A 26,522-nucleotide genomic window follows, 5' to 3' on the forward strand; every position below is an offset into this window, starting at 1 on the left:
GGAGCCTCCAAAGGCCTTCCTTGGCCAATTGCTGGCCAAAATGGTCCATGGGCTGCATCTGGCCCTCCCAGGTTCCATTTGGACCTCAGAAGGCCTTCCCTGGCCTGTTACAGACTGAAATGGAGCCTCCATGGGCTGCATCTGGCTCTCCAAGGCTCTGTTCAGGCCTCCAGAGGCCTTCCCAGGCCTGTTAGAGGCCAAAATAGAGTCTCAGTGGGCTGGATCAGGCCCTCTGAGGCTCCATTTGGACCTCTGAAGACCTTCCCCAGCCTGTTACAGGCTGAAGTGGAGCATCTGTTGGCCGCATCTGGCTCTGCAAGGCTCCGTTCAGGCCTCCAGAGGCCTCTCCAGATCTGTTACAGGCCAAAATGGAGCCTCCATGGGTTGCATTTGGCTCTTCGAGGCTCCATCTGGGCTTCCGGAGGCCTCCCCAGACCTTTTACAGATCAAAATGGAGCATCTATGGGCCATATCCAGCCTTCCCCACCCCATTTCCCATGGCTTTACTATGCTTGCTTCTTGAAGAGCTCCAGAAGAGGTTGACCCACGTGGCAGAGAAGCTAAAGTCTTTTATTCAGAAGCCTGTGAAGCTGTAAAAACTGAGATATGTAAGGAAAACAGCTTTCCCCACTTGAATAAAAGACCAGCTTCTCTGCCATGAGGGCATGGCAAGCTTAGTTTGGGCCCTGTCTGGCTGGGAAGCAGCAGCCTCCTGCTTGCTGCTGACTTGCTGGTTTGAATGAGCAGCTTCAGGGATTGGAGCGTGGCAACCAATCAACAAGGGGCTTGCAGTTCAGTCTGATGACACAAAGGAAGCAAGTTCCTCATTGATTGGCTGCTGCTGCTGCCTCAATCTCTGAAGCAGGAGGCCTTTTCTACTACCAGAGGCCTGCTGGCCTCATGGCCCCAGCCAAAGTCTTTTACTCAGCAGCTGGAAAAAATGTTTTCCTTAGATTTCACATTCTTACAGCTTTGCTATCATCTGAATAAAACACTTTGGCTTCTCTGCCAGTGGGTCAGCCTCTTCTGGAGCTCTGGAACTCTTCAAAAAGTAAGTAATCTATGGGAAATGGGGTGGGAAGGAATAAGTGAAATACTGGATGCTAGCAAAGCAGGCCCAGTCTGTGGAGACCTGGCAGGGCAGGATTGGGGGGGGGAATCCCAGGGGAACATGAGATATCTCAGTGGATTGGGGGAAGCCTCGGATGGCCTGCTTCAGCACTAAGCCCCGCATGCTCTCTGAGATACCTCATGTGCATTTAATGACCTGCACATTTGATTAACAAATATATTGGGGAAAACAGGGAGTGATCATATTCATTTAACATGATCCAATCAAACAAATCCTCAGGATACAAATGTAATTGGCAGGCTCAATTACATTTGTAACTCGAGGATTATCTGAATAATGAGAGTGAGAGAAGGTTTCAGGGAAGTCCTGCCTTAGCATTTGGCCACCACAGGTGCCCCTCCATGAGTCCCATGCCATGCTCATCATGGCCATGTCCCCCAGCCATGCCCAACATGCCCACACATACCCAGGCATGTATCCCCACCCTCAGCCCTCCGAGGTCAAACACAACCCTGATGCGGCCCTCAATGAAATCAGGTTTGACACCCCTGGGCTAGACCTTGTCTCCAATCTGGAGATCTTGGATCATGTGGAGTTCATGAGCTTTATCATTGCATCATATGCAATGGGGTCTGTCACATAATCAAAATGGACAACACCATGCCTTGTCATTTATTCTTGTGTATGTATCAATTGGAGATAAGAAAGATGCCTGAAGGCTATGCATGCAAGTGCTTCAAAATGCCATGAACAAAAACCTATGGCACTGTAATATCTAGACAAAAGCTGTGACTGCTATCAGAACTCATTGGCAAGCTCTGTGCTATGAAGTCTACACAAACTTTGAAGGCTGGCATCACCAACATCTGAGCAGAATCACAGAATGCACTTGCCCCTATTATGCTAGACTCTGTACTTCCAGGTTGAGACAGCAGAACCAACTCCATGTTCACTGATGAATTAAAGAACAGAGTGTTTTCTTCAAACCCAGAGAACTACTTATTACAATATTATTATATAATAATATAATATAATGATTGTATAATGAATCTGATATATGCTTATTTTATTATTTTTCCCAATAGAACAAAAGAAGATTCACTATTAATTAACAAAAAAGATCATTTACAAAAATGAATTTAAAAAGTGAAAGAAAAGAATAGATTACAATACTCCTTATTTAATTATAATATTTCTAAGCACTTTTTAAAAAGAAAGAAAACAGTAAAATGCAATTAGTAAATATTTGAGAAACATAAAATCCATCATTCCAATTATAGCCTGGGCACCTTAAATTAATCTGAATACAAAACTATAGAAACTCCTGGAAAAAAAGAAATACTTCATTTACATTGAAAAGCTTTTAATGTGTTGGTGTTGTGTGTATGTATGTGGAAAAAGAATCAAATAAATGATCAACCCTCTGCCTCTTAGCCATTGACTTCAGGAAGATCAAAGGACATCTAATGAAATACTATTATGATATAGGGAAGACCTAAAGGATATAACTTTAAGGAATAATTTAAATAATTCCCAGCCATTCTAGTCATATTGATCAAATAAATCTTATTTGATTTTATTCATCCTGACATTTTTTTTAAAAAAAAAATCTATAATACCGGTATGAAAAATATTACTTGCATATCTAAGCATTTTAAAATTCATGCCAAGGCTTAAATAGAACAGCAATTTATTGCTATACTTCAGATCTATGCATCTTGTGCCCATTACAAATTCAGATAAATTATATTAATGTCAATCTGTGTATCAGAATGAAATGAGAGAGAGAGAGAAGAGATTGAATATACACTTATCAAGTCTGTCTTGTAAGAGAAGATTTTCAAGAGAGTTTGAAAATCATGACAGTTTCACTGAAGCCACATGTTTCTATGCTTTACTGTTTAATGAATATATTTTGGGTTCTTTTTTTTTTTTTGCACTTTATAAATATAAAAGTTGATTGTCTTTTTTTTTTTACAAAACAACATCTAGTCTGCTTGTCACACTGAACATGAACAATGTATAATTTACTATTATCTTGTTAAGAATGATATGATGTGCTTTATATCCCATTGTTTATTAGGATAATATTATATGTACACTTGTACCACTTCTAAACTTGTCCAATTTATTGGCTCAACTACTAACAAACCTGATGGCCTTCCCCTCCACCTTTTTTGAGCTTTTAATAACTGGACTGAAATCAGGATTTCCAGATACTTATACTGTGAGAACAATCCTACCCCTTTAATTCCATCCCGGCTTTCACAGATATGAAGGGAATGAAGACACTGACACTATGAATCCTGCTTAAAGCAGAAATGTCCCGGATCCGGAGCTCTGTCGGGCTTCCAGGGAGCTCTCACCCTTCGAGCCCCAGAATTGTTCCTGGGGCTCCTTGGGGATCTCTACCTATGCCCGTCTGCTCTCTTCCTCCCCTTTTCCTGGGGAGAAAGTTTCCGAGCCGCTAGACAGCTGATTTGCGCTGTTCTAGCGGCTTTACAAGATCGCGGGGCTGGTGCTCAAGAGAAGAGCGTCCTCAGTGCCTGCGGTGCCACCGGAAGACGCCGCAACCACCCCTGCAAACAACGCTTGGATTAAACATCATTCAGAAGCAGGCTGAGCAAACTCAGGAGAGATTAGAACTGCAAGTACTGAATTTTAACTCCAAATGTGTATTACTTCCTTCTGACTTATTAAGGGGAGAAAGTGAAACCAAGATGGCGACTGAGTTTTAATGGGGCGTGAAAGCAAAAGTTAAAAAGGAAAGGTTTTTTTTTTCAGCATTGGCAGCCCCTATGCAAAATTAGAGATTTGTGCTTTTAAAAAAAGGGGGGGGGGGAGAAGATCAAAGAATTATTTAAAGACTGATTTTTGGATTTGGTGGATCTATTGTTCTGGCAGCTGAGTAAATTTAAATTGGAAATTAAAGATGGCTTCGAAACAAATTAAGGCTATTGTCCCAAAAGTGCTGGGTTTTCGCCAGCTCAAATGTCCAGATTGCAATCTCTCTCTGTTCCAACGGAATCAACAATATTAACACTTGAAATTTTGCAGGAAGCCCTCAAAACACAAGCTTCTGATACAGAAAAAAAAATGCTTCAATGTTTCAGGAGCAAACTCGGGAGGTTGCTGAAGAAATTGAGCAAGTCAAAGAGACTATCCAAAAACGAAACCAAGAAATTAGAGAAGATATTATCTTTGCAGTACAAGGATTGGCAGGACATATTGAAGCAATAGATGAAAAAGTGGAAGAAATTAAGCAGTCTAATAAGAACTTGGAAAATAAAATGGGGGAGGTCCAGGACAAGATGGAAAGAGCAGAGGCTGATGTGATAATGATACAATATAGAGACATGGAATTTGCTCTGAGGATAAGAGGCCTCAAGGAAAATAAGCAAGAGAATTTGAGAGAGATCTTTTCAGAAGCATTTGCACAGATAATGGGAGATCAAAAAGCAAATTTTGAATGGCAAATTGACAAAATTTATCATGTCAATTCATGGATGGCCAGACAGAAACATCTACCAAGAGACATTGTAGTTTATTTTACAACAAGGAGATTATGTAACAAAATCTTATAAATCACGTTTAAAAATAAACTTCAAGTGCAGGGGCAGGAGGTTTTAACATTGAAAGAAATCCCCCCCAAAATGTTGAGAGCCAGAAAGGAGTATTCCTTTCTGGTGGAAGAACTCAGAAACCATCAGATACAGTATAGATGGGAAGTTCCAGCTGGCCTAGTGGTGAACTATTCAGGAGAAAGATATCGTCTCAATTCAGTGTGGAAGGCAAGAGATTTCTATACCAATGTGTTGGTATAGACAGAAATAGAGGGGGCAAGAAAGGGGGAGAAAGAAGAATTGTTGGCACAGGGCCAAAAGGATGACTTGCTTATTCAAGAAGAATTAATACAATTTTCGACTACTGTTCAAGCTTTGGAGATAGAAGAACCTAAGGATCAAAGACAGACTCGAGCGGCAGCCAAGCGTCAAGACCAAAAAGTAAAAGACCAAAAAATAAAATGCATGGAGATTTCCAGCAGATGCTCCAAAAGCTTCAGGGGGCCAAGAATGGCAACTAAATTTTTGACCTGGAATGTTAATGGCTAAATTCACCACAAAAGAGGAGAAAAATATTTCATTATTTGAAACAGTTTAAAAATGATGTAATTTCTTTACAAGAGACTCATATTAGAAGTAAAGATCAAAAATATTTAATAAATGCAAGGTTAGGTATACATTTTGTCGCATCTGCTCCTGAGAAGAAGAATGGTATAGTTATATACCTAAAAAAAGACTTAATTGCCAAATTAATTGAAGCAGATGATCAAGGAAGATTTTTAGCAATTGAACTGTTAATAAAAGGAGAAAAAATACTTTTAATTGGAGTCTACGCACAGAACCAACAACAGGAAAAATTTTATAAGCTTTTACATTCCAAGTTATTACAATGGGATTATAAATCATGTATTTTATTGGGCGACTGGAATGGAGTTTTGGACACTAAAAAAGATAAGAAGGGGCTTTTGCAGAACATTTCAACGCGTGACAGATTGCCAAAATCGTTTTTTGAAATGATGGAAGACATGGAATTGAGAGATATCTGGCGAGAGAGAAACCCCGAAGAAAAAGACTTTACCTTTTTTTCTGATAGACATCAATCTTTCTCAAGGATTGATTTGATTTTTAATTACAAATGATTTCTTTTCCAGAGTGAAGAAGACGAAGATTTGTCCAAGAGTTTTAACCGATCATAGTCCAGTCTGGATGGAATTAGAGTATGGAAGGGGATCTAAGAGGTCTTGGAGGTTAAATGAAAATTTGTTTAGATATGAGGAAAATGTAAAAGAATGTAAAAAATTTATGAAATATTTTTTTATTATAATAAAGGACTGTATGATAAAGTGGGCACAAAATATTGAAGAACCAATAATGATGGAAACATGGGAAAAAATATGGGTCAGAAATGTGAAGTTCACGCAAGCCCAAAACTTAAGAGAGAATTTTTACAAAATGTTTTATAGATGGCATCTGGATCCTAAAAAGGTAGCCTGTATGTATCCAAGTATGCAACCTAAGTGTTGGAGATGTGAATGTGATGATGCTACGTATTATCATATATGGTGGACATGTAAAAAAATTAAGGCATTTTGGATAAAAATATGGTGGATTATTCAAAATATTCTCAAAAAGAAGATAAAATTTACTCCACAGTTTTTTCTGTTAGGCATAATTACAGATTGTACTGTTATAGAGACTAAGTTGATTTTAAATTTAATAACAGCAGCCAGACTCTTGGTGGCACAGTACTGGAAGAAGGAAGATTTGCCTACTATCGAAGAATGGATACTAAAAGTAGCGAATTTAGCTGAGATGGCCAAAATTTCAGCATATTTGAAGGACCATACAAATGAAAGATATATATATCGGAATGGAGAAGATGGATTGACTATATTCAAAACAAATATTGGACTAAAAAGTTACAAATAGCTTATGAATGAAACCTATATTTCCTTTTTGAATATGTTTAGTTAGTTGAAGGGGGAGTTAAAGAGCAAGGGGGAGTTTGGAGATTACAGAAAGTTAGATTATTTTAGTTTATGTTTGTTATGCTATACCCTGTTTTTGCTCTGGGAAGTACGGGGTGGGTGGGGGGAGGGGGGTTGGAGGGAGAGGGGGGATGGAGGGGTGGGAGGGGGAAAAATTGTTGTAATTATTGTTAAAACTTTTTAAATAAAAAAAACACTATGAATCCTGCTTGTCCCCTGATTATTTTGTTGGGGAATGGACCATCTTCTCTTAAATCCTTTTGGACTCTGGACTGGTCGTCATGAGAGGGCGGCCATTGAGACCCTTATTCCCCCCTGGACAGAATTGTAATTTTCAGATTTCTCATCGCTATGAGAGGGCGGTTATTGTTCTAGTATGTTGGTGCTCTACATAACATCTTCTTCCCCTCTACTATGACCATCTCCAACACCTTCAGAAGATTGTCTCTCATCCCCTCCAACCTTTTCTTCTGTTTACGGTGTACTCAGCTGCGGAACTCCTTGCACTGCGAGACTCCCCCCTCTCGCAGGTTTGGCCCTCTCAACTATTGAGGGCTGCCCTTGATGACGGGTTTTGGAACCCTGAGAGGTGGTATGCTAAAAAACGGAGGCTCTGGGGTTTTTTAAATAGATTTTTAGATCCAATTTTAAGGGGATCCTGGAGGAGGGTGGTTTTTAACAACAAAAATGAGACTGTGGGGTCTCTTAAGGATCAGCAGCCATGCCATTCTGACAGTCCCGGCGGATTGGGGGGGTTGGGAGTCATAGAGGATGTTCTGAGAGGGGTGGGACATTCTATACCTGTGATGGTGGGATGGGGCAGAAGAAATGGAAGTAGGGGTCAGGAGCATCACACCAGATGCATTCGGGTGGTGACTTCCTCCATGCCTCCTGCTCACCCTGCTTTCCTGAGGATGCGAGAGCAAGGGACCTTGGTCTCCATCTGGTGTATGTGAATGCCAGGTCCGTGGTGAATAAGGCCCCCCTCATACGAGATCTTATTGATGAGGAGGGTGCGGACCTGGCCTGTATCACAGAGACCTGGTTGGGGCAGGAGGGGGGAATCCCTCTCTCTGATTTATGCCCCCCGGGCTTTCGTGTGCTGCACCAGCCGCGACACCAGGGAAGGGGCAGAGGGGTGGCAGTGGTTGTTAGAGAAAGTCTTAGTCCTAAGGAGGTCACTGCCCCTCAGATAGGCAGGTGTGAGTCTCTTCTATTGAAGTGGGACCCTAGAGTTCAGTCGGGCTTGTGGGTCACATACCTATTTCCCAGCTACGTTGCCACAGCCCTGCCCGCACTGCTCGATGTCTTGACTGAAGTGGAACTTGAACTCCCCAACCTTTTGGTTGTGGGAGATTTCAATCTGCCTTCGATCGGCGAGTCATCTGAGACAGTCCGGGAGTTCATGGCGTCCATGGCAGCCATGGACATGACTCAGGTTATTCAGGGCCCAACTCATAGGGGAGGACACACACACTCGATCTGGCTTTTCTCTTTGGGCAGTGGATAAATGGTTATGGTAGGGGGCAACTTTCCATTGTCCCCCTGTCATGGACTGACCATTCCCTCCTTAGGCTGGACTTTCAATCTGCCAACCCTTGCCGCTGGGAGGCGGGACCCATAAAATGGTTCTGCCCCAGGTGCCTGATGGACCCAGAGAGGTTCTTGACGGAGCTTGGGACATTCCCCACCTCTCAATCCTGCGATTCGGCTGAGGCTCTGGTGGCATCCTGGGAACGGGCAGCTGCCGACGCCTTGGACCGAAATGCACCTTTGCGGCCTCTGACCCGACACAGATCTCAGGTCGCTCCTTGGTTTTCCATGGAGCTCTGGAAATGAAACATCGGAAAAGACGCCTAGAGGAGAGTTGGAGGTCCTCCCGGTCTGAATCTGATTGAACACAGTTAAGAACCCATATTAGGTCTTATCTAGTGGCGATGGAAGCGGTGAAGAGAGATTACTTTGCCGCCCTCATTGCATCTGCAGAAAACCGCCCAGTGGCCCTGTTTCGTGTGACCTGCTCCCTCCTCAATCAGGGAGCGAGGGAAGACCCTTTACAGGGCAGAGCTGAGGATTTTGTACAGTTTCTCCATGATAAAATCGCTCAGATCCGGATCGGATTGGACTCTGACTGGGCAGAATCCAATGTGGAGACTAGGGTAGGTCTTGAGAGTAATATCTGGGTTGAGTTTGACCCTGTTTCTGTCAAGGAAGTGGACAGGATTATGGGTAAACTTGGTTCCTCCACTTGCTTATTGGATCCTTGTCCCTCCTGGTTGGTTTCGGCTGCAAGGGAGGTGATTAGAGACTACATCCAGGCAATTGTCAATGCTTCATTGAAGGAGGGGGTCTTCCCCGCCTCTCTTAAGGAGGCGGTGGTTCGACCTCTCCTCAAAAAGCCTTCCCTGGATCCAGACTCACTTAATAACTATCGTCCCGTCTCCAACCTTCACTTCATTGCAAAGGTTGTTGAGACTGTGGTGGCGCAACAGCTCCCACAGTTCCTGGAGGAAACAGAATACCTAGACCCGTACCAATCGGGCTTCCAATGCGGACACAGCATGGAAACGGCATTGGTCGCTCTGGTGAATGATCTCTGGTGGGATCGGGATGGTGGTTGTTCCTCCATCCTGGTCCTACTTCACCTCTCAGCGGCTTTTGATACCATTGACCATGGTATCCTACTGCAGCGACTTGTGGGTTGGGGGTGGGAGGCACTGTTTTACAGTGGTTCTCCTCCTACCTCTCAGGTCACTTGCAGTTTGTATGGGCGGGGGGGCAGAGGTCCACCCCGAGGCCCCTAAATTGTGGAGTGCCTCAGGGATCGATTTTCTCCCCCCTGTTCTTTAACATCTATATGAAGCCGCTGGATGAGATCATTTGTGGCTTCGGGGTGAGATATCATCAATATGCTGATACCCAGTTATACATCTCCACCCCAGACCACCCCAGGGCAGAGATGCCCTTTCCGTGATGTCCCATTGCCTGGAGGCGGTGCGGGCCTGGATGGGTAGAAACAGACTCAGACTTAACCCTTCCAAGACTGAGTGGCTGTGGATGCTGGCATCTCGGGTTTCAGAGACCCCATCACTTTTGATGGGTGGGGAAAAACTTGCTCCTATTGATAGGGCTCGCAATTTGGGTGTCCTCCTGGATGCTCGGCTGTCCCTAGAAGACCACCTGATGGTCGTGACCAGGGGGACCTTCACACAGGTTCTCCTGGTGTGCCAGTTGCGCCCTTTCCTGGACCGAGATGACCTTCACACTGTCATTCATGCCCTGGTTACTTCCCGCTTGGATTACTGCAATTCCCTCTACATGGACCTGCCCCTGAGATGCACCCGGAGACTCCAGCTGATCCAGAATGCAGCCGCACAGGTTGTTACGGGAGTCCCTCGTTACTCCCATATAACACCTCTCCTGTATGAGCTGCACTGGTTACCAGTGGTTCTCCGGGTTCGCTTCAAGGTGCTGGTTCTCACCTATAAGGCCCTACATGACTTAGGTCCGGGATATTTGCAGGACCCTCTCCTGTCTGCCTCCCACTGTCCTGTTCGCTCACATAAGGCTGCTCTCCTCAGGGTTCCAACGGCAAGCCAATATCATCTGGTGGTGCCCAGGGGTAGGGCGTTCTCTGTGGGTACTCCCACCCTCTGGAATGAGTTGCCTACCGAGCTCCGGATGGCTCCTGATCTCCGCTCCTTTCATCGGGACCTGAAGACTTGGCTGTTCAAGCAAATAGGCTGACTCTGATTCTGGGTTTTATTATTTATTATTTATTAGTTAATTTGGATTAAAATGGGATTTTGTTGTACATGTTTTTAACTTGTGTTCGCCGCCCTGAGTCCTTCTGGAGAAGGGCGGCATATAAATACATGAAAGAAAGAAAGAAAGAAAGAAAGAAAGAAAGAAAGAAAGAAAGAAAGAAAGAAAGAAAGAAAGAAAGAAAGAAAGAAAGAAAGAAAAAATAAATAAATAAATAAATAAATAAATAAATAAATAAATAAATAAATAAATAAATAATAAATAGCACCCCAATCTACTGCAGGTTTAAGTAGGTCCTATAATCCTGAATATATTCTGCATGCACAGAGTGAAGCTTTTCCTTTTCCTTTCTTCCACCTACCATCAAAAATAAATTCCTTTTCTACCATCTGAAAAAAAATTCAGTCAACTAAGTGCAACACAGGTCATCATGAGCAGGTAGCATTACCTGTACACAAAGGTATAGAATCTCAAAACCCAATTTATCTTTTCCTTTCAACACTCATATATGCTGCAAATGTATATATGCTTTGGGGACACGTTAACATGCCAGCCATCTGGTGGGTTACAGAATCTTCTAAAATTGGATCAAAGGAATGCACAAAATTCAAAGAAAGTCTAAGTCAGAAAGAAAAGCATGTAGTCTAGTCACTAAAATTTGTGGCCAATCATTTTATAAAATAATCCTAAAAGAAATAAATAAGACTTGTTCATTGTCTTCAGCACCAGAATTATATCTTATAATTGCTGAAGAGAAAATATGAAAGTATTAATATAAAGCATTTCTTTTTTAAAAAAAGAATATCTGTAGTCCAAAAATAAAACACTATTATTTAATCTTTAGATTTTTGGTATTCCAGATCATTAGATAAAGTCTTCATGAATAAACTCAGAGGTACATATATATATATATTTCAATCTTATCTGAAAAGACTTTATTTAGCTTGCCAAAATTCAGAATGAATTCAGACTTATAATAAACTCAGGAACATTCTGACTATAGTAACAAAGTTATATATAAGAAAAAAAATTAAAAGAGACCTTGAAAGATAGAGGAATCTAAATCCATCCTGGTTAGGATTAATCACAATTATTAAAATGAATGTATTACTCAAAATAAATTATTTATTCAAAATGGCATCAATTACAATCTCAGAAAAAAATTATACTGCTTATAATTGCTATGTGCTTAGAGCTCAGAGCATTGTTATAGACCCCACACACTTACTTTATGGTCTGTTTCTGATGCTCCCCTCTGGGACGAGGTTTAGGCTTTAGGTTTTATTGAATTTGTATACCGCCCTACTCCCTCTAACCTCTACGAGGTTTCAGAGTATTTCTAGCAGAACTACCAGATTCTATAACAGCTTTGTTCCCTATGCCATCCATCTGGTAAACTCACAAGATTTGTTTTTCTCATCATGTACATGTATACGTCCCAACTAGACCGTGTTGTTTCTGTGTCATATAATATATGGGGGTATATGCTTATTTATTTATTTATTTATTTATTTATTTATTTATTTATTTATTTATTTATTTATTTATTTATTTATTTATTTATTCATTCATATTTATTCTGTCATGATTGTGTAGTATATATTGGAGGTGGTGACCCTTTGAGAATTTTATCCAATGAAATTTCATTTTAATTTTAATGTTATTGAAGTTATTCTATTCTATTCTATTCTATTCTATTCTATTCTATTCTATTCTATTCTATTCTATTCTATTCTATTCTATTCTTTAGAATGGCAAGATTTTTAATTAATGGCAAGGTATATTCCCAGAAAACATCAACAAAAAATATAATTTAATGATATATATGCTATAGCAGCAAGAATAAAATTTGTATCATGGGAGAAGTACAATTTTGAAGATACAAGAGTGATGAATTAAATATATTCAGAACATAAAGTTTAACCAAAGTCAATCAAAAATATTTCACAAACGTACAATACATAATGTATCATATGCATAGAGCACAGCAAATGAAAACACTTCTAAAGGGCCTAAATATTCATAAACACCACCATTTGGTAAAGGTAGAAAAATACTAAATAACATTTCCTCCCTTTTCTCTTTCTCTTTCCCTCTATTTTTTTCTTTTTATTTAATATGCACAAACAATAATAATAGCCATACAATAGAGGCCTTAGTTTTACTATATATTCATTTTAAGACACAAACATTGATTGTTGAAAAAATATTATGATATAGCTTACAATTCTTTTTTAATGTTATATTTACCTTTGGAAATAAAATTCAAACATATTTATATAATAACATGGATATTTCAAATAATAATTAACAATGATATAAACCTTACATTGTTCTTTAAAGGTTTACATTACCTAAATCTTAGAGTGTTAATAATAATCTAGTTAATACAGTAAAGCCACCAATGGGTCAAAATAATATAAAGTATTATTTATGTCTTATAATAATATAATAAAACAATAGCATAAAAAATCGAGTATGACTGGGGCAATATGTGTAAACTCAGTTACTGTTCCATTTGCTAAATTTTGGAGAAAAATTCTTTGGATTATACCTGATACAGGTAGCTCTGATTTACAACTGTTCATTTAACAATGGTTCAAAGTTGTAACAGTTTTGGAAAAAGTATTTCACAACATATATTCACACTTACAACCAACTCACCATCCACATGGCCACATATCACAATTCAAATGCTTGGCAAATGGTTCACATTTACAACTGGTTGCAGCGTCTTGCAGTCATATGAGATCACCATTTGCAATTTTTATGCTGGTTTTCAGAACAAAAAAAAAAACAGTAAAAAAATAACACTTAGGGAAGCTGGATTTGCTTAACGACCCTGTGATTTCCTTTGGCCATTTCCTTAATGGTGATTCACACTCTATGACAATGTAAAATTGAATCTGGTCACATGGTGACACACCTCATGATTAGACTGACATATGACCAAAATTCCATTTTCAATTTTGCTCGTAAATCAAGGACTACCTGCATGTAGTGACTTGGAAAAGTAGTATTGTCACCTTGTGATTCACTCCATAGATGTGAGTAGATGAAGCATAGAAACTTTTGCCATTACTTTTTATAAAAAGTTATTTTGCTTGTCAGTTTCACTGAAGAGTGAGCAACCATATTTTATACTGCAAACTTGTTTTCTGTTTTTCACTTTACTAAGAAGGTGAAAAACTTGGCACTCAATTTTATTCATAATATTGTTAGGTGTATATATATATATATTAAAAAATCAGTTTTAGAAAGGTTTTTTTTCCCCAATTAATGATAATAACAAGAAAGACAGGAATAATGATCCAAAGAAAAGATAATACCAATAATTGCCAAAAGTTTCTTGTTCTGTGCTGAAGTCAGCTGGGAGGCTATGTCAAGCAGTATAGCCTTCATGAATCATTCATTTTATGAGGTCTATTAATTCCATTATAACAGTAAAATATCCTAAGGGACTAAATCTCAATCCTCCTTCTGTCTTGTGGTATCATATAAAAATGTAAAAGGAAGCCTTGCAGGCAGAAAAAAAGGAGTGTTTTTGTTTATCACATTTGTAGCACATTTTAGGAAGACAGACAAGCTATATATTACTTACATGTAATTATCAAATATAAGGAATTTTTTTAAAAAAGTAACAAAATGGACAAAAAACATATAATGGAACAGAATTCCTTGACCCTGAGATTCTAAGGATACAAATTTTGATCTCCCTGTTATGAATCACAATTATTTGCTACTCTCATATATTTGTGGAAAAAAATTGAATCAGTGTTATAACAACTTATGGTATCTGGTAGAAAGATTGGAGAAAATTAATACGTACATGTAAGTGTAAGTGTACAATCTGCAAGTTTTCAAGGATCAGAGAGGTTGTAGGGTTCTGTCAAAAATGACAGAAATTTGTATGAACTGTTACCTAGGCAAAGACCACTGAAGCATTTCTGCACCCAGCAGCAGGTTAACATTCTGCCAATCTAGGTTGTAATATACTTTGCAGCAAACAGCATGGTCAAATACTAACTTAGCTTGCAGGGTACTAAATTGAAATATTTAGTAAATTGAATAAATTGAAATATCTTGCAGTTCAAATTTTGGAAAATATAGGCAATGTTTCTATTTAACTTTGACTGTAAGCTTCAAAACAGGAAACTGCAAAACTACAATTCTCCAACAATTGCAATGAATTTTTCAAGGTAAAAATAATAATAATAATCAGGATATGTTAATTTTCTTATAACCAAGATTTTTTTATATCATACAGTCATGGTAGGACCAGTGTTCCTGCTCATGGATTATTTTTCATTTCCTTGATAAACACATTCTGTCACTGTTTCTTATACATAGAGAGAGATGGTGTAGATATAGCTAAGAAACGTGTATGTATACATATCCATCTACATCCATATTTTAGTTCAATGTAGATATATCGTCTAGTTATACAATGGTATCCATTAACATTAAATAAAAATTCCCTTCTTATTGTGAGGCCTGCGGGTTTCAGGGCTCTGTGAGTATCTTAGTTGTTCCTAACATTGCACTCCACTGGACAGAGAACCTTGATGTTATTCCTGGAATCTGTTGAAGCCATTCTTTTTAGGAGTCACATCCTCCCACCACTGAGAAGGGAGGGAGGGAGGGAGGGAGGAAGGAAGGAAGGAAGTCACTCCTCCTCCTACTGGTTTTCTTTTTGGCCCATTCCTGGTTCTCTTTTTAGGTAAAAAAAAAGAAGGTATATTTCACATTATTAGAAATTATTAGTAAAATGATCTGAAATTATATTGCTCTTTCATTCTAGCATTTGTGTGTTTCTTAATATTATTTAGATAGGATATCTCTTTATGTAAAAATAATAAACTATATGAAATTCAGTACTGTTTTATATCCTCATCATCCATCAAGCATATTAAACTCTTTTAAAACTATGAGGATTTTTTCGAGGGAGATTATTTATTAGGCTTTTTTTTCCAATTGATAAATTAATTTAAAGGGTCTGCAATACTTTAGATTCAATTTACAAAGTGCTTTGGAGGATGTAGGGGGTGTGAATATCTGTTTACAACTTTGTAAACAAGCCATATCCTTTTTCAGGATTAAATAGTAGCTTCAGTGGTGCAATCTCAGGAAAAGACATTACTCCCTTAAGGATTTGCAACCATGGACAATATTTGTGGTTTAACACCTCTTTTGAAACCTAATCCAAGCTATACACTAGTACAGGGGTGTCAAATTGGCGGCCCATGGGTCGGATGCATTATGCACAGGCCATGCCCACTGGCTCTGCAAATGCAAAAAAATCACGATACGTCACATGGCATCATGTGATGCAATCAAGTTTGACATCCATGCACTAGCACATTTGTGCTAGTGATATTTTTGCCTGAAGGCACAAACAGAGACCAACATAATTGCATGACAACAATTACAGTAAAAGCTGTTAGCCAACCTATTTTATTCATTAACCTTCAATTTTTAGCATTTTTTTTTTCTGTAAAGAAAGCAAGTCAATCCAGTTAATATATGACACAAGTAGATGTTGTCAATCCTCCAAGTATTCATTAAGTTTCACTTGATGTAACATGTTGGAGTAGATTTCAAAGATGTCCACTCAGAAGTATTTGAAGAATTTCAGAAAAGTCTTTTCATGTTAGATAAATATCCTTATTGCAGTTGAAGTAACCTAGATATCAATAGGCAAACCAGAGTTAAACCTATTTTACAATATGGCTGCACATGCTAGCTAATAAACATGGCAGAGAAATAAATGTATAGGGATTGGATTGGATTGAATTAAATCATAATCCAGTTTTCATTCACATATTAAGCTTGATTGGCAGTGTAGACATTTGCATTTCTCACTGCCATGCTTGTAAATTCAAATTCTCACTGAAAAAATATACCTGTGACAACTGAAAAGGATTAGCAGTAAAAGACTTGGTGGGGTTTTTTTTAGCATTAATCATCTACCCTGAGTAATGTAGTGTCATTTAATCTTATTGAGTGATTACAGTAATTTAAAAATAGAACATGACTCTTAATAATAATAAGTTAGTTGAATCAGAAAAGAATCATATTGTAAATCATGAAAGAAATTTTGATGCTGGTGTACACAATCTAAAGAGAACTATTTAAATATGAAAGTATTTGGCATTACTTAACAATTCAACAGTAGAATGTGTATTATGAAGAAATTGAAAGATTGCATTAAAGATTTCAGAATTTTGAAATAGGACTGGCTACTTTTTACTCTTTATTTATTTATCTCTTGCCTTAATTATTTTTACAAATAACTAAAGGCAGAAAATACATCCAACATATCTTTCTTTTCCAGTTGTCTCCATAACAATAATCCTGTGAGGTAAATTGGGCTAAGAGAGAAAGTAATTGGCCCAATGTTACCCAACTGGCTTTCATGGCTAAGGTAGGACTAGAACTCACAGTCTCCAGCTTTCTAGTATAGTTCCTTAACCACTAGGCCAAACTTTGGAGCAGATTGGGAAGAAGTTCAATCCAGTCATTATCCAATATCCCTCTGTCACTTGCAATGGATATATTAACTGTAGTTAAAAGAACTGGGCAATTGTATTTTTGCTATTGGCCAAATGAACCAATAATTCATTATGTTCCATTATACTGTTGTATGATTTTCTGGCTAAATCCCTGGTGAGGCAATTAAAGCATCACATTCTGCATTTTAATGAAAGTAATGGTTAATGTTATACCTAATTTAAAAAGTATAGCTATGTTATTAGCAAATACAGAAATATATATTCAAGAACTTAAAATGTTCCAATTAAAGGTACTTCATAAATTTATTTCAGATTTATTAGTAGACACTTTCAAATTCATAGTACTATTATAATAAGTGCATAAAATTGAACAGAATACTAGAACCATGGTGTGAGAAAAGTAAGATAGATAGATAGATAGATAGATAGATAGATAGATAGATAGATAGATAGATAGATAGACAGACAGACAGATAGATTTCAACGGTGCATTTTAACTTCTTGAAATTTGTCCATATTTGTAAGCTCATCCTATTTAAAAATTTGTAATTATCAAGGAGAAAAATAATCTTAGGTTGCTGGAATGAAGCATGTACAAGCGAGAGCTTGGCTTCATTGAACTAATGCTATTTCCATGACCTTTTATAGATGTAAGCCACTTGTACAGGATAAAAACAGCCTTTAGATTTGTGAGGTATATTTCTAGTTAGATGGCTTCTAGCAAAAAAAAAAAAAACCCTGCAGCTTCCTTCTATTTCCAGCTTTTATGGACTTTTTACATAAACAAAAGAAATTAAAACAATAGAAAAACAAGAATACTATGCAATGAAAATGATATTGTCCTACAAAATACTCAGCATGAAATACAATGTAATAGAAGTCTCATGCGTAAGTATCCAAAGTATCTGAATATAGAAAAGAATAAAACAGAAAAGAATGTAACACTACTGGTAATAGCTTTCTAGATAATTTAGGGTAAAAGGAAACATAGATTATAAAATCTCTGGGAAATGCCTGTCCCCCATTTTTTTGTTTTCAAGTTATTTGTTCTTAAAACATATACTTTTAAACTGCTTTAGAAGCTTCTGTCTGCTATCAATCCAATGAAGAAACATCTAGAATTCACAGCCTTTCCTTTCTAAATATCTGTATTAGATAGTGACTAATTATCAAAAAAAGATAGCCACAGAAGATATTATAATGTGTGTAACAGGAAAATCTCCTTTGATTTGCATAAATGTATTTTTTTTCTTGTATATATATATAGAGAGAGAGAGAAAAAAAAAACCCTGACTAAAAAAGTGATATATATATATGTAGGTCTTTGGTTATTCGGGTCTTCTCCCACGTAAAATTGGAAGTGTCTTGGCGACGTTTCGACGAAGTCTCATTCGTCATCTTCAGGCTGGTGTTCTCGGCTTCGTGCTTCCAGGAGCAAAGAAGCCGAGAACACCAGCCTGAAGATGACGAATGAGACTTCGTCGAAACGTCGCCAAGACACTTCCAATTTTATGTGGGAGAAGACCCGAATAACCAAAGACCTACATACAAACACCCGCGAAAACCTGAGAAAACAAATATATATATATATATATATATATATATATATATATATATATATATATATATATATATATGCAAAGAAGTCTGAGATTATTCCTTTTTATTACATAGTTATCAAAGTTATCTCTTTCATATATGTGTGTGTATACATATACACATATACACACACACACACAAAAGGGGAGAAATGGAGAGCAAGAGCGAAATAGAGAAAATTAAGCCAATAACTTTGTAAATGTATACAGAACCAGTCTATCAAAGGACATGCTGATTAAAAATTGTACAAGCTAACCACCAACAAATCTCATGCATATGAGCAGGACAACTATTTGATGAAAATCAGTATCATAATTTACTTTGTAGCCAATTGCTTTTAATTATGCTGTATTATCTATATTAGTGATATAGTTACTTTCTTATATCCTTTTCTATATCCTACTCCTAGACATATATAGTATGCTGACTGTAGGGACACAGTGCTAACTTCTCTTATTTCTGATTCTAAGGGTAGGTAAGAGACCTGTGACCCCCAATGCTGGTGTACAGTGAGTTAATTCATTGGAAACCATGCTATTGGAAACCATACCATTGACCATAGAGGCACAAGCACTAACTTTTCCTCCTTGTGTATTTGACTCTAAGTATCATCAGCTTTTGCCTAGCTAAAGAGCAGAGGCATTTAAGAGAATTATGAGTCTGGGTGCTGTTTTGCAAAGTGTCAGGGCAGTGATCAGATGCATAGACAATTAGTTATTTGGATCCAGAGACAATAAACAGTAAATAAAAAGATCTTAAGGTTTCTTATTAGATCAAACAAACATTTAAAAGCATAACATAAAAAGTATTGATATCCAATTTCCTGACAAGCTGCCAGGAGCTCCTTAATAATGGCAACAGAGATAACTCTTCCACAGTACCTAGTGTTAGGTTCTGTACAGAAACTCCCAAAAGAATAACAGCCTCAAGGTTTTCATCAAAACCTGACACCATGACTTCATGGCAATTCTATGGTCATGCGACTGCAAGATCTGACATTGTCTAAGTGACACACGACTTGGGGATGGGAATTGAAAAACAGAGATTTTCACAAGTTTATAATTATGTGAAAATGTCTCCCCCTTCCCGTTTATTTAACAAGAGTAAAAACCAGCAGGTTAGCTCTAAATGTGCTCTAACCTTTCTTAATACAAAGCAGAAATAAAAATATGTCACTAAACTCCTCAAAATAACCATGGTCTTCCACACTACCACTACACATGATGGTGTACAATGGGTTAATTTATTGGAAACCATACACAATCTAATTCTGTGGGGTTCTTGATGCTCTTGGACTTTGCTTGTTTTCTTGCAGAGATTTCATTTCAAATACCATAAGATCATCAATGCTAGTATGGAGCGGGGTTTGCTCTCATTTGATATACTAGTGGCTTGCCCTGTCAATGTTAGTGGGAGTGGTCTTGGTGGTTCCTTGAACGGGTTGTTGTGTAATGTTAACTTGTTTGCCTAAATTGGTAATTTCTTGATTGGGGTATGGCTTACTTCTTGATTGTTGGTCTAATGTTAACCTTGGTGTTAATGTCTGTCTATGGATTGTACTCCATCAACTCCCCACTACAGTGTCTCCAAAGAATCAAAGTTGTGGTCATAGATGAAGAATGAAATCATAGTCCCATTTGATGTCACAGCACTTTTCACAGAATTAGCCAAAGAAACCATGATTGCACTACTACACAGACACCCAATTTAACCTACAGAGCCAGTAGATATTCAATTCATCCCCTTTTCCTGCTTGCCAGCACTACATCCTTTTTTAAAAAATTGCTTTTCATTTCAAATTGTCTGCTTTTGGTAACTTCTCCTTTCTAACAATATGCCACCATGTTCACCATGGTGGCATATTCACCATGTTCATCATGGTGGCATATTCACCATGTTCTATCATAGCTGCATCATAAACGATTATTAGTACAATTATAATCTGGCTTCCTATCTTTGGTCTGGTGCTTTATCACACTTTCAAGGATAATTCCCTATGCAATTAAAATACAATTGATACAATCAGAAGAAGGAAGTATCAGAAGGCTTGGGGAAATTTATTGCCTAAAAAAAAAGAAACACATTCTTCTACAGCTCCAAGTCAAAGTAGGTAGGCTAATTACTTACAGAAAGCTGACTATTAACAGAGAAAAGACAATCAAAATTTAGGAAAAGAAAGATTGGAAACATTAATTTTAATATAAAAACAAGTTTATATTATAGTTTATATTGCCTGTGACAGTGCGGCCACCGGGGCTTTGGACCGTGTCGTGCCTTTGTGGCCTCTGACCCGGCACCGAACTCACTTAGCTCCTTGGTTCTCCGAGGAGCTGAGGGAGATGAAGCACCAGAAAAGATGCCTAGAGAGCGGTTGGAGGGCCAGCCAATCCGAATCTGACTTGACACTGGTAAGGTCTCACATTAAGCCCTACCTAGTGGCGATAAAAGCGGCGAAATCTAGCTATTTTGCCACTCTTATCGTGTCATCAGATAACCGCCCAGCCGCCCTGTTTAAGGTGACCCGTTCCCTTCTCCATCTGGGAGCGAGGGATGACCCCTTGCAGGGCTGAGCTGAGGATTTTGTACAGTATCTGTATGATAAAATAACTCAGATTCCGGAAGAACTGGCCGCTAACTGGGTTAGTTCAGACAAGATGACTGAGGCAGGCCTTGAGAGTGTTATCTGGGAGGAGTTCGATCCTGTGGCTCCTGAGGACGTGGACAGGATCTTGGGACTGCTGAATGCGACCACATGTTTATTGGACCCGTGTCCCTCCTGGTTGGTGCTGGCTTCCCGGGAGGTTACACGAGGCTGGCTCCAGGGGATTATTAATGCTTCTTTGAGTGAGGGTGTCCTGCCGGCTGCCTTGAAAGAGGCGGTTGTGAGGCCCCTTCTCAAGAAGCCCTCCCTGGATCTGGCTGTTTTGGTTAACTATCGTCCAGTTTCCAACCTTCATTTTATTGCGAAGTTGTTGAGAGTGTGGTGGCGCGACAGCTTCCCCATTACCTGGATGAAGCTGTCTATTTAGATCCGCTCCAGTCCGGCTTCAGACCTGGGTACAGCACGGAAACGGCATTGGTCGCGTTGGTGGATGATCTCTGGAGGGCTCGGGGTAGGGGTTATTCCTCTATCCTGGTCCTGTTAGATCTCTCAGTGGCTTTTGATACCATCGACCATGGTATCATGTTGCGCCGGCTGGAGGGACTGGAAGTGGGGGGCACCATCTTGTGGTGGTTCTCCTCCTATCTCTCCAACCAGCCACAATCTGTGTTGACGGGGGGCAGCAGTCGACCCCGAGGCGCCTTGTTTGTGGGGTGCCACAAGGGTTGGTCCTCTCGCCCCTCCTGTTCAACATTTATGTGAAGCCGCTGGGCGAGATCATCCGTGGTTTTGGGGTGGAGTTCCATCAGTTTGCTGATGATACTCAGCTGTACATCTCCACCCCAGACCATCCCAACGATGCGTTGGAAGTGATGTCCCAGTGCCTGGAGACCGTGCAGGTCTGGATGGGGAGAAACAGGCTTCGACTCAACCCTTCCAAGACCGAGTGGCTGTGGTTGCCGGCGTCCTGGTATAGCCAGCTGGTGCCATCGCTGGTTATTGGGGGCAAATCATTGGCCCCCACGGAAAGGGCCCGCAACTTGGGCGTCCTTCTGGACTCACAGCTGTCTTTAGAAGAGCATATGACGGCCGTGGCCAGGGGGGCTTTCTATCAGGTTCACCTGATACGCCAGTTGCACCCCTTTCTGGATTGGGACTCCCTACGCACGGTCACTCAAGCACTCGTCACTTCTCGTCTGGACTATTGTAATGCTCTCTACATGGGGCTCCCCTTGGGGTGCACCCGGAGGCTCCAACTGGTGCAGAATGCGGCCGCGCAGGGGATTATGGGAGCGATGGGGCGCTCCCATGTGACTCCTCTCCTGCGCGGGCTGCATTGGCTTCCGGTGGACTTTCAGGTACGCTTCAAGGTGTTGGTGATCACCTTTAAAGCGCTCCATGGCTTAGGGCCGGGGTACTTACGGGACCACCTTCTGCCACCAATTGCCTCCCACCAGCCAGTTCGCTCCCACAGAGAGGGCCTCTTCAGGGTGCTGTCGGCCAGACAATGTCAGCTGGCAACCCCCGGGGGAGAGCCTTCTCTGTGGTGGCACCTACCCTCTGAAACAATCTATCCCCAGAGATACGAGTGATCCCAGACCTCCGGACTTTTTGTTGGGCCCTTAAAACCTACTTTTTTCAGTTAGCCAGGCTATCCTGATTTTATGATTGGTTTTAAAATTTGATATTGATTTTAATTGAAATGTTTTAAATTAAGGGCCAAATTTTATTTAATTATTTTAAATCTATTTTTAACTTTTGTGTATGAATGTTTTATATTTGGCTGTTCACCGCCCTGAGTCCGGAAGGAGAAGGGCGGTATAGAAATCTGAAAAATAAATAAATAAATAAATAAATAAATAAATAAATAAATAAATAAATAAATAAATAAATAAATAAATAAATAAATATTTGGTTGTGCTCACTTTGTAATAAAAATTATTATAAAAACTCAATAAGAATTTTCTTTGTTTAGTACAAAGGTTACATATAAGTTCTTTTCCCTTTTTGACTTCAATTAAATCGTGTCAAATTCTCAAGAGAGTGCCTGGACAATTCCTTCAGTTTTCTTGGCAAGGTTTTTCAGAAGTGGTTGGCATTGCTCCCTTCCTAGGACTCAGAGAAAGTGACTGACCCAACATGATCCAGCTGGCTTTGGAATGGGACAACTCACTACAGCCAATTCATTGCAACTGCCTCACCCCAGCCAGCTTGCCATGGGACAATTTGCCATTAACAACTCACCATGGGAGAATGCTCAAGTCACCATCTCCTCCTCCTCCTCCTCCTCCTCCTCCTCCTCCTCCTCCTCCTCCTCCTCCTCCTCCTCCTCCTCCCATATCCCTTGAACTCTGCGGGCAAAAACTCCCGTGCAATGAAAACTGTGTAACTCTCTCCAAGTGATATTTTTTTTCGGGGGGGGGGGGAGAGTCACTCTTCCCCTCCCCACTTCATCCTCCCCATTTTTTTTCTCCAGTCCAAATTATAGAGGAGGAGGAGGTTCCCCTTGCCTCTGACATTCTCCTGCAGTGAGTTGTTCTGAGGTGAGTTAGCCAGGGTGAGGCAGGTGGGGTGAGATGACTGGAATAAGATGGCTGGGGCAAGGCAGTGGCAGGAGCTGGTGGTAGTGAGCTAGTAGTGGGTTGTCCCAGACCCACTGGCTTTGTTCCTAAGGCAGGATTATAACCCACAGTCTAACCACTACACCAAACTAGCTTTACATATAAGTAGATGTAATTTAAAATAAAAATAAAATAAAAATAAAAAATATCCCCAAATATGCTATGTTTAAGTAAAATAGTATAGTTACTCTATGAACAAATACAGAAATGTATTTTATGTAGGCAAAATTTACAAATTAAGCTTACTACATAAACCTGTTTCAATTTGATTGATTAGTGTGACAGATTTTCAAATCCATAATACTATTATGAGAAGTATATAAACTGGAACAGAATACCAAGCACATGAGAATAGCACAGAGGATGTTTCAAAAGTGTTATGCAAAATAGGGTATGCAAAGGTGTACCCTAAAGATAAGTCAATATTTTTCATTTAATTAAACTATTCAGCTCCTGTCACAATCTAGTTGAATTAGATTACCGAAAGCCTATGCTTTCATCTTCACAAATTCCCCCAAGTGCCTGATTCAATCTGCACTTTGCCTCATCCTGTAACAAACTAAAGGATTGAAAAGAATGCTTGAGGGCTAAAAGAGCCCACACTGAAGAGATAAGTTTTGAACTCATTTTAAAAATACGTTCCTGTGTTCTTTGTGATTCGCTTTACTGATATGGAAAATGGTTTATGTAAGAAATGCAAACAGTTTTGCTTCCATTTGATTTGATGAATTTGTTTAAGAAAATACTATTTTATATACAACTCTTGTTCTTCAAAGAAAGTAACGTATCTGAGAATTATCAAACGAAACATGAAGGGGAAACAATTTTAATCATACATACAAAATTCAAAATCAGTTACTAAGCGAAAGTGAAAGATTACTTGCTTATGAATCACAGCATATAATTTCATATGCTTCTCTCACAGTTTACCCTTTCAGACAATGTTTGTGGCCAACAAAAGGTTCAATAATTGAATATTCTAATTGAGAACTGGGCAATAAAGAGCAAGATAGGGTTATAGAAAACATTCATTTCAATTGATAGGATTTGCAGGCTCAACTTTCTGTACAGAAATTAAACTACTTCAGTGATAATGGATGAGTCCCTGTCAAGAAAATGAGGTGTTAATTACTTATCAAGCTTTCTTTAATTCACACTTATGATAAGGGTACAAGGGCATTTAGTTCTTATGCTTGAGATTTGCAATTTCAGATTTATTCACAAGAGGTCAAAGAATATATGCTATTTTATCATGATTTTGAAACCTGGAATCGCATGGGAATCTAAGAAAGCTCCATACAAATTAACAACCTCTGCTACCTAGCAACCAGTATCATTGTCTGCTATCTAGCAACCATAAAAAGTGTGTGTGTGGGGGGGGGGGGAATACAATTAAAAGAAAATGTTAAAGATTCTAAAGCATTATAAGAATGACAGGAACATGAGATCTGGGCTGCAAAAGTTTGGAATGACCAAAAAGGAACAGCAAGCACGTAATGGGTTTATGTGTTTTGTCACTACCCTCTTTTGGCAGTCCAGATAACTATATAAGAGGGGTTAAAAAACAGTATCTTCTTTTCCAAGGAGAATAAACATTCAAATTACTTAAAAACAGATTTCAAAACAGCATTATTCACCACAAAAATGCTGATAGATATCCCTTCCAATTAGAGTAAGGAGTAAATCAGTGGTGGGTTCCTCCCCTGCATTATTCTTACCTTTTATTTGGCCCCACCCCCAATCTATTGCTGCCTTCTGAGTCCCAGCTGATTGGCTAGAAGGAAAAAAAACTGTTTAAACTCTTGCCGCAGGGCTTCAAAGGGCTGCCCTACAGCTGATCAGTGTTAAAAGGCAGTGTGGTGGTAGACCAGTGCCTGCAAAAACAAATGAGTAGACTGGTGCCTGCAAAAATAAATGGGTAGACCAGTGCCTCCAAAAACAAATGAGTAGACCGGTGCCTCCAAAAACAAATGAGTAGACCGGTACAGCTCTGCAAGCAGTGAAAAGCCTGGTAAACCAGTACCTCTGCTAAATCCTAAAGAATTGTCAAATGACCATCAAGCCACGCCCACAAAATAAGCCACACCCACAGAACCAGTAGTAAAAAATTTTAGAACCCACCCCTGGAGTAAATGCTGTTGGAATTAAATACCCAATATTTTGTGAGCCCTTTAGCTGAAATTTATTTATTTGTTTGTTTGTTTGTTTGTTTGATGACATTTTGTATTTTAAATAAAATATGACCAGAAAAAAGATTTGATTGTGGGTGGGTGGGTGGATGGATGGGTGGATGGGTGGATATGTTAAAAGAGAATTACCTGGAAGACAGAAAATGTTGCTGATCCTTAAAGGAACGTGATTCCAATATCTAGATTAAAGGCATTGTATGCAATAAGCATATTTTATAAAATGATCCTTACACCACCCTATTTTATAACTGTTAGGAAATAATATATAAAATAAACTGCAGAAATTCAAAAGAATAGGTAGAAAAGGGGCTCCTTTATATTTCATTGGGGATCCTTTGCCTTCCTGTTTCTTCCTTCAAACCTCTCATGACTTTTTGGTAGTTTGCTGTATAGGGAATCGAAATCCTTTTTGAATTTGAGATTCAGGATAGAAAGTTAGCATTATTTGCTTTCGGATCGTGATCCATTTCTTGTACATTTCAGTGAAATAACTTTGTTTCATCACATATATTTCTGGAACATTTTTTCTGTACCTCTTTTAAGATCAGTAATGACAATGGATGAAGAAATCATTGTGGAATGAGAATGCCATCTGACATTCTTTCTTTTGA

At 39.1% G+C, this 26,522-nt stretch overlaps 1 protein-coding gene across 1 annotated transcript in view; it reads left to right on the forward strand.

Annotated features, from left to right (window-relative positions):
• The first annotated feature begins 839 nt into the window (after positions 1-839).
• The window catches only part of LOC148113353 (uncharacterized), an 87,300-nt gene continuing 61,617 nt past the window's right edge, over positions 840-26,522 (forward strand). Inside the window, exon 1 of the mRNA XM_087895048.1 lies at positions 840-1,051. Coding sequence (XP_087751174.1) covers positions 941-1,051 — 111 coding nt within the window. The 5' untranslated portion in view covers positions 840-940. The remainder of the gene's footprint in view (positions 1,052-26,522) is intronic.

Source organism: Pantherophis guttatus, chromosome 5, assembly GCF_059756535.1.
Source record: "Pantherophis guttatus breed Tessera chromosome 5, ASM5975653v1, whole genome shotgun sequence".
NCBI lineage: Eukaryota > Metazoa > Chordata > Lepidosauria > Squamata > Colubridae > Pantherophis > Pantherophis guttatus.